Source organism: Schistocerca gregaria, chromosome 2 (genome assembly GCF_023897955.1).
Source record: "Schistocerca gregaria isolate iqSchGreg1 chromosome 2, iqSchGreg1.2, whole genome shotgun sequence".
NCBI classification, from domain to species: domain Eukaryota; kingdom Metazoa; phylum Arthropoda; class Insecta; order Orthoptera; family Acrididae; genus Schistocerca; species Schistocerca gregaria.
The window spans coordinates 540,352,081-540,367,478 of record NC_064921.1 but is presented as its reverse complement, the minus strand read 5'-3'; the positions used below and the strand labels follow the sequence as shown (position 1 = coordinate 540,367,478).

Below are 15,398 nucleotides of genomic sequence, written 5' to 3'. Positions count from 1 at the left end.
ACATGTCCATCCATTTGATACAATTTGAAGTGAGATTCGTCCAACCAGGCAACATGTTTCCAATCAACAGTCCAATGTCTGTGTTGACAAGGTTAGGCAAGACATAAAGTTTTGTGTCATGCAGTCATCAACGGTACACAAGTGGGCCTTCGGCTCTGAAAGGCAATACTGGGGATAGTTCATTGAATGCTTCACATGCTGTCACTTGTTGATGGCCCAGCATTCAAATCTGCAGCAATTTGCAGAAGGGTTGGACTTTTGTCATGTTGAACGATTTTCTTCAGTCATTGTCAGTCCTTTTCCTGCAGGATTTTTTCTAGCCACAGCGATGTCTGAGATTAGATGTTTTACTGTGTTTCTGACCTTCACAGTACACTCAGGAAATGGTCGTACGAGAAAATCCCCACTTCATCCTTACCTCAGAGATGCTGTGTACCATTGCTTGTGCATTGACTTTAACTCCACATTCAAACTCCCATGAATCTTGATAACCTGCCATTACAGCAGCAGTAACCAATCTAACAACCAGACACTTGTTGTCTTATATAGACGTTGCTGACCACAGCGCTGTATTCTGCCTGTTTACATAACTCTGTATTTGAATACACATGCCTATACCAGTTTCTTTGGTGCTGCAGTGTATTTCTGACACAAATGACTGTGTGTATAAACATCAAACGAAATCTGAATTTGTAACTTAAACTTATGTATTTCAAATGTTTATGTATATGGCCAACAGTTGACACCACAGAGTTATCAACTTGTATATATGCACTGCCAATAAAGCAGTTATGGTCCCATTTTTAGTTCTACACTCACATTTAACCATGCCAGACTTGTCAAAGACCTATATTCTTCTTCTTCTTCTTCTTCTTCTTCTGATCGTTTCAACGGAAACACTTCTTTGCTACCAATCCCTCCAGCCAAAGTCAACCTGATCTGAATTCCCTGCCTGTTCCAGTTCGTACCACAATCCCACTATGATCCCCCCCTGCATGCCACTTAACCACCCGCTGATTACCTTCCAGGAATTATTCAGCTCCCACTTCAGCATCCTTCCTCAGAACACCAACCTTTCAGTAGAAGAAAGAATAATCATATACAACCTTGAAACAAATCATCCTAACTGTAGACAAGGGCTCCACCACTGTTGTTATGCATTGCTGTGACTACCTGGCGGAAGGTGTCTGCAAATTATCTGACTCCTCCATGTGTTAACTCTGCTAGAGTGATACTAGCCCACAAGTGCCATATAAACCACCAGTCCCTGCTTAAAGCCTTAGGCCGTCCCCAAAACCTATCCTCTAAATCCATTTCCCTCCTCACCTCTTGACACCCCGCACATCGACCTTCTACATACTCCCCAAAATCCACAAACCCAACACTCCTGAATGCCTCATTGTAGATTATTATTGTGCTCCCACAAAGAATTATGGCCCTCATTGACCAACCCCTCGAACCAATTGCCCAAAATCTGTTTCTCCTGCATCAAAGATACCAACCGCTTGCGTCACTGACTCTCCACCATCCCCAACCGTTTACCTCCTGGATCCCTACTTGTCACTTTTGATGATACTTCACTCTGCACCACCATGTCTCGTGCCTATGGTCTTGCAACTGTTGAACACCATTTCTCAACATCCTTCAGACTCCAAACCCACTATCTGATTCCTCATATGCCGTACTAACTTTATCCTGACATAAAACTATTTCTCTTTTGAAGGGAAGGCATTCAAACAAATCCTTGGCACAGTCACGGAGTCCTGCATGGCACCCTCCAACAACAACCTGTATGCGGGCCATCTGGAGAATACCTACCTAGCCTCTCAAACCCCTGGTCTAGTTAAGATTCATTGATGATATCTTCACAATTTGGACTTGTGGCCAAGACACCCTATCCTCATTCCTCCTCAACTTCAACACCTTCTCACCCATCCGCTTCAACTGGTCCTCCTCAATGCAGCATGGCACCTTCCTGGATGTCACCTCATCTGTTATGGATCTATACACACCTTGTGATGAAGCAGGTTTGGCCTCCACCATCCTATTTTGTCCTTTATACTGCTGATTACAATAGCTACGATATATACTAGTTTTTCCCTCTTCTTGCTGTTATTTTTCCTAAAAATTTTAATGATAAAATCAGTTATCTGACCACACATTACATGAATATACAAACTAACATAAATTAATTTACCCTCTGAAATATATTTATTCATATTATACAATTCACTATTCTGAACGCTTTGTGTTAATTACTTTTCCTGGAAATGATGTATTTCAAAAGTTGTTTTATTTCCAAGTTTTTGATCTAGAAGACAGTCATAAAAATCTCGTGACTAATAATTAGATTCAGAAAAGTAGATTATCTCTAAACTGTAGGCCAATTTTTTCTCATTTCAAAGACATTTTTATTTTGGCTCAGACATAATTAACTCCGGAGATATAATTAATTAAAGATTTCAACCAGCCCAAACTTTCAGCTCATATTGTGATAAAACTGCATAAATTTCCAGAATACATTAACATACTACTGATGGGCTAAATTTTCTGAACCTAGTGACACCAATAACAAATATGTAATTGCCATAATTAAGAGTTGTGTAATTTTTTAACCAAATTTTGATAATCAATATGGATGCCATACCTAAAAGTCCAGAATTCTCATAGTGTAAGCATAACTTGGTTCTGTATATTTTAATAGCTATTGCTCAAATTGGTAATTTGATAAACGATGTCTGACTATAATTACTACATCTATTTAAAAATGTATAATTTGACCTAGGGAAATTTCTAATGATAACCAAATAACCAAAATCATGAAATGCGCTCTGTCATTAAGCTTCCAGTTTTTCTTGGAGTTAGGTTGTAGTCAATATGTAACTTTCCTGCAATTTCTGTATTCTGTACAGTGTGTACTCGTGTCGTTGTTTGAACTATCCTCGGGATTATTTGAGAATGTGAACAGTGACTATTACAGTCAGTGAGAGACTTAACAAGTAACATTCATAAACATGCCACTATACCTTAATGAACTATCATCATTTCACATACCTTGTAGACAATTTGTTGATCTGCTATAGGAAAATTTCTTTGCATGCCAATTAATTCATTATTCACATCCTTTTGACAAACTGTAATTTTAATTTATCCATCAAATGTGAGTACAAGGAGACCTGGGTAAACATTTTTGGTCTGTAATGAGGCCTGGCCTTTAGTGATGTGTGATGTGAATCAGATTTTGTACATATATATGTGAAGTGATTTTGTGTGCACATTTGAAAAAAACTACTGGACATCTCACTCTCTCTCTCTCTCTCTCTCTCTCTCTCTCTCTCTCTCTCTCTCTCTCTCCTTCTTCCCCTTCTTTTTTTTAAAAAAAGATGTACAATTCTATCATGAACGTTTTCAGCTAATGTATCAGTGGTGCATCTACTGGGGGCAACATTAATCTACAATCAGGTCCTCTTTTATCATTACAGTCTCTCCACATTAAACCCACCAATCACCAACAGAACGTGCATTTTGACAGCTGCCATCTCTTCAATAATAAAACATTCTTCCCATTCAGCCTGGCTACCTGGGGATGGTGTAAGAGTATCTACAGTGACAAGAACTCCCTTACCCAGTAAGCTGAAGGCCTCACCAAGGCCTTCACGGATGGTCACTATCCCCCAGACATAGTCTGCAAACAGAAGAAACAAAACCTCCTAAAGTGGTGTTCCATCGTCCACCTAACCTCAGCAACATCCTAATCTGTCCCTGTGCCCCAGGGATCATATCTTTCTGGAAGACCAAGATGCAAGACATGCCCAGTCCATCCACCCAGCACTTCCTATTACAGTCATCACAGGCCAGGCTCCCTGTGAAAGCAGCCTTGTCATATACCAGCTTTACTGCAACCACTGCATAGCATTTTATATTGATATGACTACCAACCAGCTGTCAACCATGATTAATGGTGACCACAACTGTCACCAAGAATGATGTAGACCATCCTGTGGCATGAATTACGTTAGAACACAACCTGCATGATTTCAGCCACTGTTCCCCAGCTCAGGCCATCTGGATCCTCCAAAACCATCTTGTCTGAACTGCAGAGATGGGAGCTATCCTTATGACACATTCTCCACTCATGAAATTGTCTCTGCCTCAGCCTGTGGCAGCCTACCATCGACCTAACAGTAACCACCCCTCTGTCGTATCACCTCCTCCATATTCACATCCCCTCACCCTCATGTGCTGCCCTCTGCCAATGCACCCACCTGTCCTTCACCTTCCCTTGTCCTTTCCTTTTACACTTCACCCCCCCCCCCCTCCCAAAAAAAAAAAAAAAAAAACTATCCTGCCCCACTAGTCTCTGCACACACTGCCAGTAAGTGCTCCTCTCTCCCCCCACCTGTAACCTGCTATTCCTGCCTCACTCTAGATTGCAGCTTTCGCTCGATGTGACAGTTGCATTCTAGTCGTAGCTGCTGTAGATGGTGGTTGTGTGTGTGAATGTGTCTGTGTTTCCTTTTCTGAAAAGGTCTTTGACCAGAAGCTATATATATGTAACAATCTTTTAATTGTGCCTGTCCACAACTAAACATATCATCTTTAGAATGAGTAGTAATCTATCCTTTTCCTAAGGTTGTAGAGTTTGCTCTTATCATGAACTAAGGAGCAGTTTCATTTCACATGCTCTGGATTTCCTTCCTTGTTGGATCTGTTGCACAAACTTGCTGTCACAAGATGAAAATCAATTTGTAATGATTGTTAGTTCATGTTACATATAGTAAACTTTTATTTCCATAACAATTGTGCTTATCAGACTAACTCATTTTATGCTGTGTGCAAATACTTCGCTTAGTAATGATAAATGTAAACAAGCATTCATTGAATCTTCACAATTTGTTGTAAGTGTCTTCCCTACTTAACCCCTACGCTACACACTGGACGCCCTATACCATTGATTTCAGTATTTTGTGGTTAATTTAGTCACATTTTATTAATCAGTAAGAACTTCATATTTTGTCACAATCCATTTACATATCTTTACTGCTGAAATTTGTGTTGTTGATTTGATGTCATCATGACAGTAGTAACTAAATTATTTTTTTTAAAAAAAAAGAATTGATTTATCTCTCCAATGAAATAAGTCTCACTTATTTGATGAAAGTAATGTGCTGTAGCAGAAACTAAACACACTATTAATACTGTGTGTTAAAGTCAGAAAGAAGGTTAGAGACTGTTGACCTTTCATGCTCTTTCATTTCTATTTTATCTTTGTTGTTTCTTACTTAAAACTAATTGAAATTGTGTAATACAACACAACCTGGAAGAAAGTGTTTCTGTGGTATATTAAAGTATTCATGCTGCTTAATGTTATTTGTTCCACCATTGTCTACAGGACACTGATAAACCTTGAAATACCTCTTTGTTTCAGTTTATTGCCTGGATGCAAAAATGAGGTTTGATGACAATGCCGATTTCAGGCAGAAAGAATTGTTCGCTCTTAGGGACTGGACACAAGAGGACGAAAAGGAAGTAGAAGCTGCAAAGCATTCCTTAAACTACATAGCACTTGATGGTAAAAACCGACTTCCCTTAAAACTCAACCTTACAAAATTTTTGTATTCAGTGTCATGAACACTTGATTTCTGTTTGAATTCACAGATTTGATAGTTTTATTATTTAGTGTAGTTATTCTGCATTGTTACAATTTGCTTATTCATTGTAGTTTCCTGTTATCGCACAAGGGTCAATCCATACCAAGTGGTCCAGCACTGGTTGCTTGACAATGTCAGAAAAATTTTATATTTGCTTGGTGAAGTCTTTAATGTTTAGTAGTCACAAAAATATTTTTTTTAATTATTATTTATTATTTTGAAATGGTGGCCATATTTGTTCCAGGTCACTTGGTTTTTTTTTGTATTTGCAAGCATCTTCATTTTTCACAGTTATTCAGTAGTGGATTGTCCTAAGCCATTTAGATAATAAAATGCATTTAGTTCAGCACACTCTGGGCTACAAATTAACATCATTATCACTTAGCTGAATGTATTCTTTAATATATTTTTAATATTTCAGTTATCAGCCACAAATTAAGAAAACTCAATTTTTGAACAGTACTTTTCCAAAGAAAGATTAATTTCTCAGCTTTAATAGTTTTTCTGCTATTACACAGTATAGTATAGTTACTTTTTATATAGTATCCATTTTGTGGCCTGCAATATCTTTGTTGGAGTACCAAATAAAAATCTGAAAATTTCACAGTTAATAGACCTTTATGATATCAAACTTAAGTATAAATTTCAATTTTGAGACTCAATTGGAAGTTATGGGGAAAAAATTACAAACACTAGTCAAAAATACATTTTTTAACATATGTGATATCTGGTAGGCTAATCAAATAAAGTATACCAATTGCATAATGTAACACACCTCATTACACTGGCTAATGATTATTTGTCGAAACAATGCTGTGGTAATTCTTTCAGCTGGCTAACAATTGCATCTGCAAGCATATAAAAGTCTGATTGTTGTCTTCCCCCTTACACCAACAGTTGTCTACTCTCACTTGTTTAGTTAGAAGTTCTTGAAGTGTCATTTGAAAAATGGTGTCTCAGTGTTCCATTTGTGTTGTTATTAGTGAAGCATGTCATAAAAGTGTGTATGGAGTGTATTCTAAAGATATTACTTTAATCGACGATTACAGTGAAGAAGGAAAAGTGTTGTTTTACTTAAGAGTCCACACAGAGGTCAAAATAAACATGCAAGTACCATGAAATGAAATACTTAAAAAAATTTCATCACCTTTTTGGTTGGTCTTGCACGGACCCTTTTGATAAACTTAAGAAACCTATAACAAAAGGTCTGTGAGAAATAACATTTGATTGTTATTCTAAAAATAAAAGCAGTTGTCAATCTCACACCAGGAAAATCATTGTGTCCAACATGTTAGTCTAAGATACTTGTAATTCACAACAGAAAAGATAGTGAAACCTCAGGTACAGAATTTTGTGACTTATCAGTAACCGTTACAGAAGTAGATACAGCTTGTGAAATCCTGGGTACATCGCCTGCTAGTAAAATTAGAAAACTAAGTGCCTTGAATAAAATTGAGAAAGTGGCAGCTACAGTCAAAAATAATTTGAAAGTTTCATTTCAAAATACAATTTGTGCTAAAACAAATGGAAGTTCTGAAACTTCACCAACTGAATATGTTGATTTGATAGAAAAACTACACGCAGTACTTCAAACAAAGAGGATAAAGTTATCAGTTTACTGCCAAATTCTTGGAGTCGAGCAGAAGTTAGTGATGAATTTAATGTGCCGGAATGTCTTGTTAAGTTAACAAGGCAATTAGCAAAAGAACAGGTAATTTTACCAACATTGCAAAAGAAAAGTGCATCTAATTTGGTAGATGAAAACACAGTCAATAACGTTATTAAGTATTATGATGATGACAATAACAGCCGTTTGATCTCTGGCAAAAAAGACTGTGTTTCTGTGAAAGAAAATGTTTCTAAGATTCAAGGACAACAAGGGCTAATATTGTGTAATTTAAATGAACTATTCACTGAATTTCGAAAAGAAAATCCTGACATTAAAATTGGAAGATCAAAGTTTTGTGAGTTGAGACCAAGATGGTGTATTGTTGCAGGGGCATCTGGCACCCAAAATGTTTTTGTTTGTTTATATTATCAGAACGTAAAGTTGATGATAGATGGAGCCAATCTTACAGTTGATTATAAAGACCTTTTGGAAGTTATGGTATGCAAGTGTTGGTGGCTAACCTTGAAAATCTTAAAATGCATCATTTTATTGCAAAAGCTCAAAGTAAATTTTTGAAAGACAAAAAGCAAACCTTGGCAGCTGATGAATGCTTAGTTCTTGCTGACTTTTTGGATAATTATTCCTTTGTTGTTAAAGATGAAGCACAAGGGCACCACTGGTAAACAAACATGCCACAGTTCATTCATTTGTATTCTATTACGAAGATGAAGATAAACTAATGAGCCACAGCTTTTGTGTCATAAGTGACTACCTTGAACACAACACTACAGCAGTGCACATTTTTCAACCAAAATTAACATAAAAAATCTGATTTACTTTTCGAATGGGGCAGCAAGTCAATATAAAACAAAAAAATTATTAACATATTTCATAAAGAAGATTTTGGGTTTGATGTTGAATGGCACTTTTTCACTTCGTGACAGGGGAAGAATGCTTTTGGGGTTACAACAAAATGAGCTGTCGCAAAAGCAAGTCTGCAGCGGACTGATGACAATCATATCATAACGTCTCGAGAACTGTTTGAATTTTGTAAAAAAACAAATCAAAGGAATTACCTACATTTTTGTACAATGTGAGGAAATAAAAGAAGTCTATGATAGTGTCTTGAAGGAAAGATACAACACTTGCCAGAAGATTAATGGCACTCGATCTTTTCATTGTTTTGTACTGCATTCACACAACTTACTGAAGTGTAAGATCGCATCAACTTCGCCTGATAGTGAACTTCATCAGTGTGGAATACTTGTACAACTGCTTCTTCAAAATGAAGACATAGTGGCTTGGGTTTACAATGATCGGTGGTGGATTGGCGAAGTTGATAATATTGACTGTCAAAACCAAGATGTTCATGTTGTATTTTATCACCCTCCAGGACCAAGGACATCTTTTAAAAAATAGAGAAGGATCAAGTTGGGATGTCACTTAAAAATGTACTAAGGAAGCTGTCTCCCATGGAATTTACAACTGTGACTGGGCAGACTTATAATCTAACACCCAAACTGAGTGAACAAATTTCTCAAATGTCCAATGAGCGATTTACTATAAACAAATAAAAAGAGAACAATATAATGTAATTAGTAGGCTTATTTTCAATAAAAAAAAAGTGAGTAATCATAAATATGATTAAATTATATACTGTTACTGATATATTTTATTCCATAAGCCTAGATGTTGCATATGTTAAAAAATGTATTTTTGACTCGTGTTTGTAATTTGTTTCCCATAACTTCCAGTTTAATCACAAAGTTGAAATTTATGCATAAGTTTGATATCTTAAAGGTCTATTAATTGTGAAATTTTCAGAGTTTTATCTGGTCCCCTAATAAAGATAACTGCTGGCCACAAAATGGAAAAATTTTAAAAAATCCATTTTTAAAAATAGTGTATTTTTTAAATGTAAGCTGCTCACCATTGATACTTAACAAAAAGTAACTATACTATACAGTGTAATAGCAGAAAAAATATTAAAGCTGAGAAATTAATCTTTCTTTGAAAAACTACTGTTCAAAAATTGTGTTTTATAATTTGTGGCTGATAACTTTGAACTATTAAAAATATATTAAAGAATACATTCAGCTAAGTGATAATTATGTTAATTTGTAGCCCAGAGTGTGTTGAACTAAATACATTTTGTCTGAAAATATTAGGACAATCCACTATTGAGTAATTGTAAAAAATGTAGATGCTCGCAAATACGAAAAAATGCATGTGGCCTGGAACAAATATGGCCGCCATTTCATAATAATAAACAATAAATTTTTTAAAAATATTTTTGTGACTGCTAAACATTGATGAATTTACCCAGCAAATTTTTCTGGGATGGTTAAGCAACCAATTTTTTTTTCTCGGACCTCTTTGCATGGATTGATCCATAACTGGTATTTTAATAGAGAAAGAGTTAAACCACCCCTGCCAGTCAACCCTATCATACTCATGATCAGAATGTTGAGTGAACTGCTTATCTTGATTTCCAAATGTGCTCTGTACTTAAACGACATTTATGATAGAGGACAGTCATTGCAATATGAGTTAAAATAAAAGTTCTTACGGCTGGCCATGGAAACTTCTTTCAGGAAAAGTGGACTCTATATTTTGCAAATGATGTAGTTTCATTGCTAAGTATCCAAAAGCTCTGCATTGAAAAGTTTTTTAATTTGTTTAAATTTTTTGTGGATAGTGCTCAGATTCTAGTATTTGCTTTTGCGATGTGGGACAAACTGTTAAGGGCTGTTCACTTTGCCTCGTTGTTGTTTAAGATGTTTGTAAATGGATGATAGAGAGTAAAAGTACATCAATACACAAATTCTCACATCTTTAGAAAGTAATAAAATTGTTAAGCAATATAATCATTATGGATTTCTTGCCAAATAAGTTCATAGTATGAGTGCAACTTTCAGGAAAGGCTACTCTCCCTTTCCATCTTCTGGAGAGGTATTTATCTATCACAGACTGTCTCCTTGAATAGGTACCAATGACAAGCATTTAAAATTTGCAAACACGACTTCACAGCATTTATAATGACCCAATAGGTTATGTAGTTGGCATGTGATGTCTACCATCCAGCATTACCCTACATGATGCCGACTGGAGCCCGTTCCATCATCTTGGTTCAAAAATTGTTTGCTGAGCTGTACTGAGGGCAAAGCCTTCGTCTCGATTAGTGAGGTTCATCATCACTTGTATCTCAGTTGATTTCTTCATAATGTTGGCCCAGAAACCATTAGCTGAGGAGATGGCAGTTGTCTCTTCAAAATCAAGCATGTACTTTTTCATTAAGCTATGCTCGGCCACTGCAGATTTATTTTTCTGTCTTAGCCTTACATTGTCAATATGTTCTGTACAACATAGGCAAACAGAGCTCTGTGTTTGTCCAATGTAAGATTTGCAACATTCAATTGGAGTATGATTGTCTCCAGATGGATAGTCAGAGGGCACCTTTCACACTGCTCAGCAGTTGTGAGGCTTAAAATCCCAATGCTGTTATCTGCATAAGGAGATGGATAGTGACCAGAGTGAGGACTGCAGACTGCTATCCTGTCATGGAGGGCTGGCCTGTCACAACATAGTGGACTGTCCACCCCACAAATAATGAGCCCCGGCCAGGCCAAGGGTACAACACTCACTCTATTAGCTGCATCTCATCCATATGTTGAAGGCTCATAAAGTTTCAGTTAATCTACCAAAGTGTGTAGTATGAGCTAAAGCTTAGAGGTGTTTCACCACAGCATAAGCAGTCACATGTACTTCTATATTTCCACATGAGATTTAACAAAATATGATCAAAAAATATGCCCACTATAAATTTAGCTGCCATAAAAACTTCATCTAGGCAACAACTCAATAAGCAGACAGCGTTTTTTTCTTGTAAACTTTCTGTATCACATAAAACTTGAAAATAAAAATAAATGTTAAAATAAAAAAAATATTCATCCTTTGTTTACATGTAAGGGCATTGCAATTTTACAGTAAAATTTTTGGTGATAGCCTCAACAAGTAATTGTAGAAAAATGGAATGCCTTTCACATTTTGAGAACTTATTTTACTGCTTTTGCCTGATATGATAAGTCCTGTGTGGCTGAAATTACATTCTGCCAAGGTATAAAATCTGCACCTACACTATTACTCTGCAGTTACCACTTAAGTGTTTCACAGAAGGTTCATAGAACAACACTATTTCTTGACCTTCTTTACTCTTGACCAGCACATGGGAAAACAGAACACCTAAATCTTTCTGAGACCTCTGACATCTCTTACTGCAGTGGTCATTTCTTCCTGTGTGGTTGGGAGTCAACAACACATTTTGCCATTCTGAAGAAAAAGGGGAGGATTGGAATTTTGTGAAAAGATTAAGTCACAACAAGAAGACTTTGTTTTAATGATTGCCACCCCACCTCGCTTATCATATCCGTGATAGTTTCTTCCTTACTTAATGATCACACAAAATGAGCTGCCCCATTTTGATCCCCTGTCTTATCAAATTGGGTAAGGATCCCATACTGCACAGTATTACTCCAGAGGAGGATGGTCAAGCATAGTGTTGGTGGCCTCTAGTAATTTTCTTACACCTTATCAGTGTTCTGCCAATAAGTCTTTGGTTCACTTTCCCCACAATATTTTTTTGCAATGGTTACAATTTATGGCATTAGTGGCTGTAATCCCTTAGTGTTTAGTGAATCTACAGCCTATCAGTTACTGTATAATGTGACTATCAAAATGTATTACTGAGATGATGATTGAGACACGAAGTTTGATTGAAGCCACTTGTGAAGAAATGCCTTCTGGAAATCTAGAAATGTGGAATCACCTTGAGATCACTTGTCCATAGCATCATTACTTCGCATGAGTGAAGAGACATGTTGGTTTTGTGTCAGCATTACATTTTCTGAAAGATGTTTCATTAAGTTGGAACAGAGTATGTGTTCCAAAATCCTGCTACAAATCAGCGTCAGTGAGAGGGGTCTGTAATTCAATGGATTACTTCTATTTCCTTTCTTGTGTATTGGTAGCATCCCTGTATAATTCCAGTCCTTAAGTGTGGCTTTTTCATCGAGTGGCGGGTTGTGTATGAGTGCTAAAAATGCAGGTATTTGATCTGTAGACTCTGAAAGTAACCTAACTGCTTTATAATCTGTTGCAAGAGACTTGTGTTTATTGAGTGACTGTAGTTGATTCATTACATAAAGAGTATCTACGTCTAAATTGCTCACGTTGGCAGCTATTGTTGTTGGAATTTTGAGGTACTTGTGCATCATTTTTTGCGATCGCATTTTGGAAAACTGTGTTTAGTAACCCTGCTTTACTTGCACTTTTGTCAGTTACAGCACTAGTACTATCACACTGTGAAGGCATTGATTGTGCCTTGCCACTGCTACACTTTGCGTACAACCAGAATATTTCTGGATTTTCTGCCAGATTTCAAGACAGTTTTGTTGTGGAACCTATTAAAAACATCTCCCATTGAAGTCCGCATAAAGTTTAGAGCATCCAGAAACTGCTGCCTATCTTCCAGATTTTACATTCTTCCAAATCTAACATGCTTTTTTGCTGCTTCTGCAACAGTGTTCTGATGTACACACATCAAAAAGAGTTTTGCATCAACTTGGTTCCGAGAGTTTCGGAACCCGTACAGAAAATTGGAAAAGAGGTCAACATAAACATCATTTCCGCCCTTTTTATTGCTCATGAAAACCTCACATTGCATGTTGTACCACCATACAGTGAGACCTTCAGAGGTGGTGGTCCAGATTGCTGTACACACCGGTACCTCTAATTCCCAGTAGCATGTCCTCTTGCATTGATACATGCCTGTATTCATCGTGCCACACTATTCACAAGTTCAGCAAGGCACTGTTGGTCCAGATTGCCCCACTCCTCAATGGCGATTCGGTGCATAGATCCCTCAGAGTGGTTGGTGGGTCGCATCGTCCGTAAGCAGCTCTTTTCAATCTATCGCAGACATATTCGTTAGGGTTCATGTCTGGAGAACATGCTAGCCCCTCTAATCGAGCGATGTTGTTATCCTGAAGGAAGTCATTCATCCGATGTGCATGATGGGGGCATGAACTGTCATCCATTAAGACAAAAGCCCCCCCCCCCCAAAATGCTGCCAATATTGTTGCACTATGTCAGAGGATGGCATTCACCTTTCGTACAGCCGTTACGGCACTTTACTTGACCACCAGCGGTGTACGTCGGCCCCACATAATGCCACTCAAAAACGGCAGGGAACCTCCACCTTGATGCACTTGCTGGACAGTGTGTCACAGCGTTCAGCCTAAACAGGTTGCCTCCAAACACGTCTTCGACGATTGCCTGGTTGAAGGCATATGTGACACTCATCAGTGAAGAGAATGTGATGCTAATCCTGAGCAGTGCATTCGGCATGTTGGTGGGGCCCATCTGTACCTCCCTGCATGGTGTCGTGGTTGCAGAGATGGACCTCGCCATGGACATCGGGAGTGAAGTTGCGCATCATGCAGCTTATTGCGCACATTTTGAGTTGCAACACGACATCCTGTGGCTACACAAAAAGCATTAGTCAACATTGTGGTGGTGTTGTTAGGGTTCCTTTGAGCCATAATCGTTAGGTAGCGGTCATCCACTGCAGTAGTAGTCCATCAGCAGCCTGAGCGAGGCATATTCGAACATCATCACTTTGGTTCACTCAGAGACGCATGGACACTTCTCTTGTTGAGAGGTCTTCCTGCCACAAAGTAACACTGCAGACGCTATCGAACTGCGGTATTGACCATTTAGGCATGGTTGAAATATAGACAACATGAGCTGTGTAGCTCCATCCTAATGGACTGACTGGAGCTGATCGGCTGTCGGACCCCTTTCGTCTAATAGGTGCTGCTTATGCATGGTTGTTTACATCTTTAGGCGGGTTTAGTGACATCTCTAACTAGTCAAAGGGACTGTGTCTGTGATACAATATCCACTGTCATCGTCTATCTTCAGTTCTGGGAACCGGGGTGAAGCAAAAAAAAAATTTTTATGTGAGTATTTTGTGTACCATGGGGGATTTGATGCATATTTGAATTTACTTTGTATAAACCACTGTTACCCCCAGTACTTCTTTGAATTAACTAGTTGACACTTGCATAATTAATATGGAAGGAATGGAGACTTTGTCTTAGAATGCTCGAAGATAATTTTTATCTGTTGTTTTAAATATATGTTTTCCATTTGTTTTTTGTGAATTTGGATGGTATATATCAGTCGTGCTACAAGCATCTTTTGGTTACCGATTCCTACATCTACATCTACATCACTACTCTGCAATTCACATTTAAGTGCTTGGCAGAGGGTTCATCGAACCACAATCATACTATCTCTCTACAATTCCACTCCCGAACAGCGAGCGGGAAAAACGAACACCTAAACCTTTCTGTTCGAGCTCTGATTTCTCTTATTTTATTTTGATGATCATTCCTGCCTATGTAGGTTGGGCTCAACAAAATATTTTCGCATTCGGAAGAGAAAGTTGGTGACTGAAATTTCGTAAAAAGGTCTCGCCGCGACGAAAAACGTCTATGCTGTAATGACTTCCATTCCAACTTGTGTATCATATCTGCCACACTCTCTCCCCTATAACGTGATAATACAAAACGAGCTGCCCTTTTTTGCACCCTTTCGATGTCCTCCGTCAATCCCACCTGGTAAGGATCCCACACCGCGCAGCAATATTCTAACAGAGGACGAACGAGTGTAGTGTAAGCTGTCTCTTTAGTGGACTTGTTGCATCTTCTAAGTGTCCTGCCAATGAAACGCAACCTTTGGCTCGCCTTCCCGACAATATTATCTATGTGGCCCTTCCAACTGAAGTTGTTCGTAATTTTAACACCCAGGTACTTAGTTGAATTGACAGCCTTGGGAATTCTACTATTTATCGAGTAATCGAATTCCAACGGATTTCTTTTGGGACTCATGTGGATCATCTCACACTTTTCGTTATTTAGCGTCAGCTGCCACCTGACACACCACACAGCAATCTTTACTAAATCGCTTTGCAGCTGATACTGGTCTTCGGATGACCTTACTAGACGGTAAATTACAGCATCATCTGCGAACAGTCTAAGAGAACTGTTCAGATTGTCAGCCAGGTCATTTATATA

The 15,398-nt window shown here is 38.0% G+C and overlaps 1 protein-coding gene across 1 annotated transcript in view; it reads left to right on the top strand.

Moving 5' to 3' along the window:
* The window catches only part of LOC126331235 (succinate--CoA ligase [ADP-forming] subunit beta, mitochondrial), a 75,774-nt gene that overhangs the window by 20,964 nt on the left and 39,412 nt on the right, over nucleotides 1-15,398 (top strand). The window contains exon 6 of the mRNA XM_049996455.1: nucleotides 5,429-5,572. Within this exon, the coding sequence (XP_049852412.1) occupies nucleotides 5,429-5,572 (144 nt within the window). The remainder of the gene's footprint in view (nucleotides 1-5,428; nucleotides 5,573-15,398) is intronic.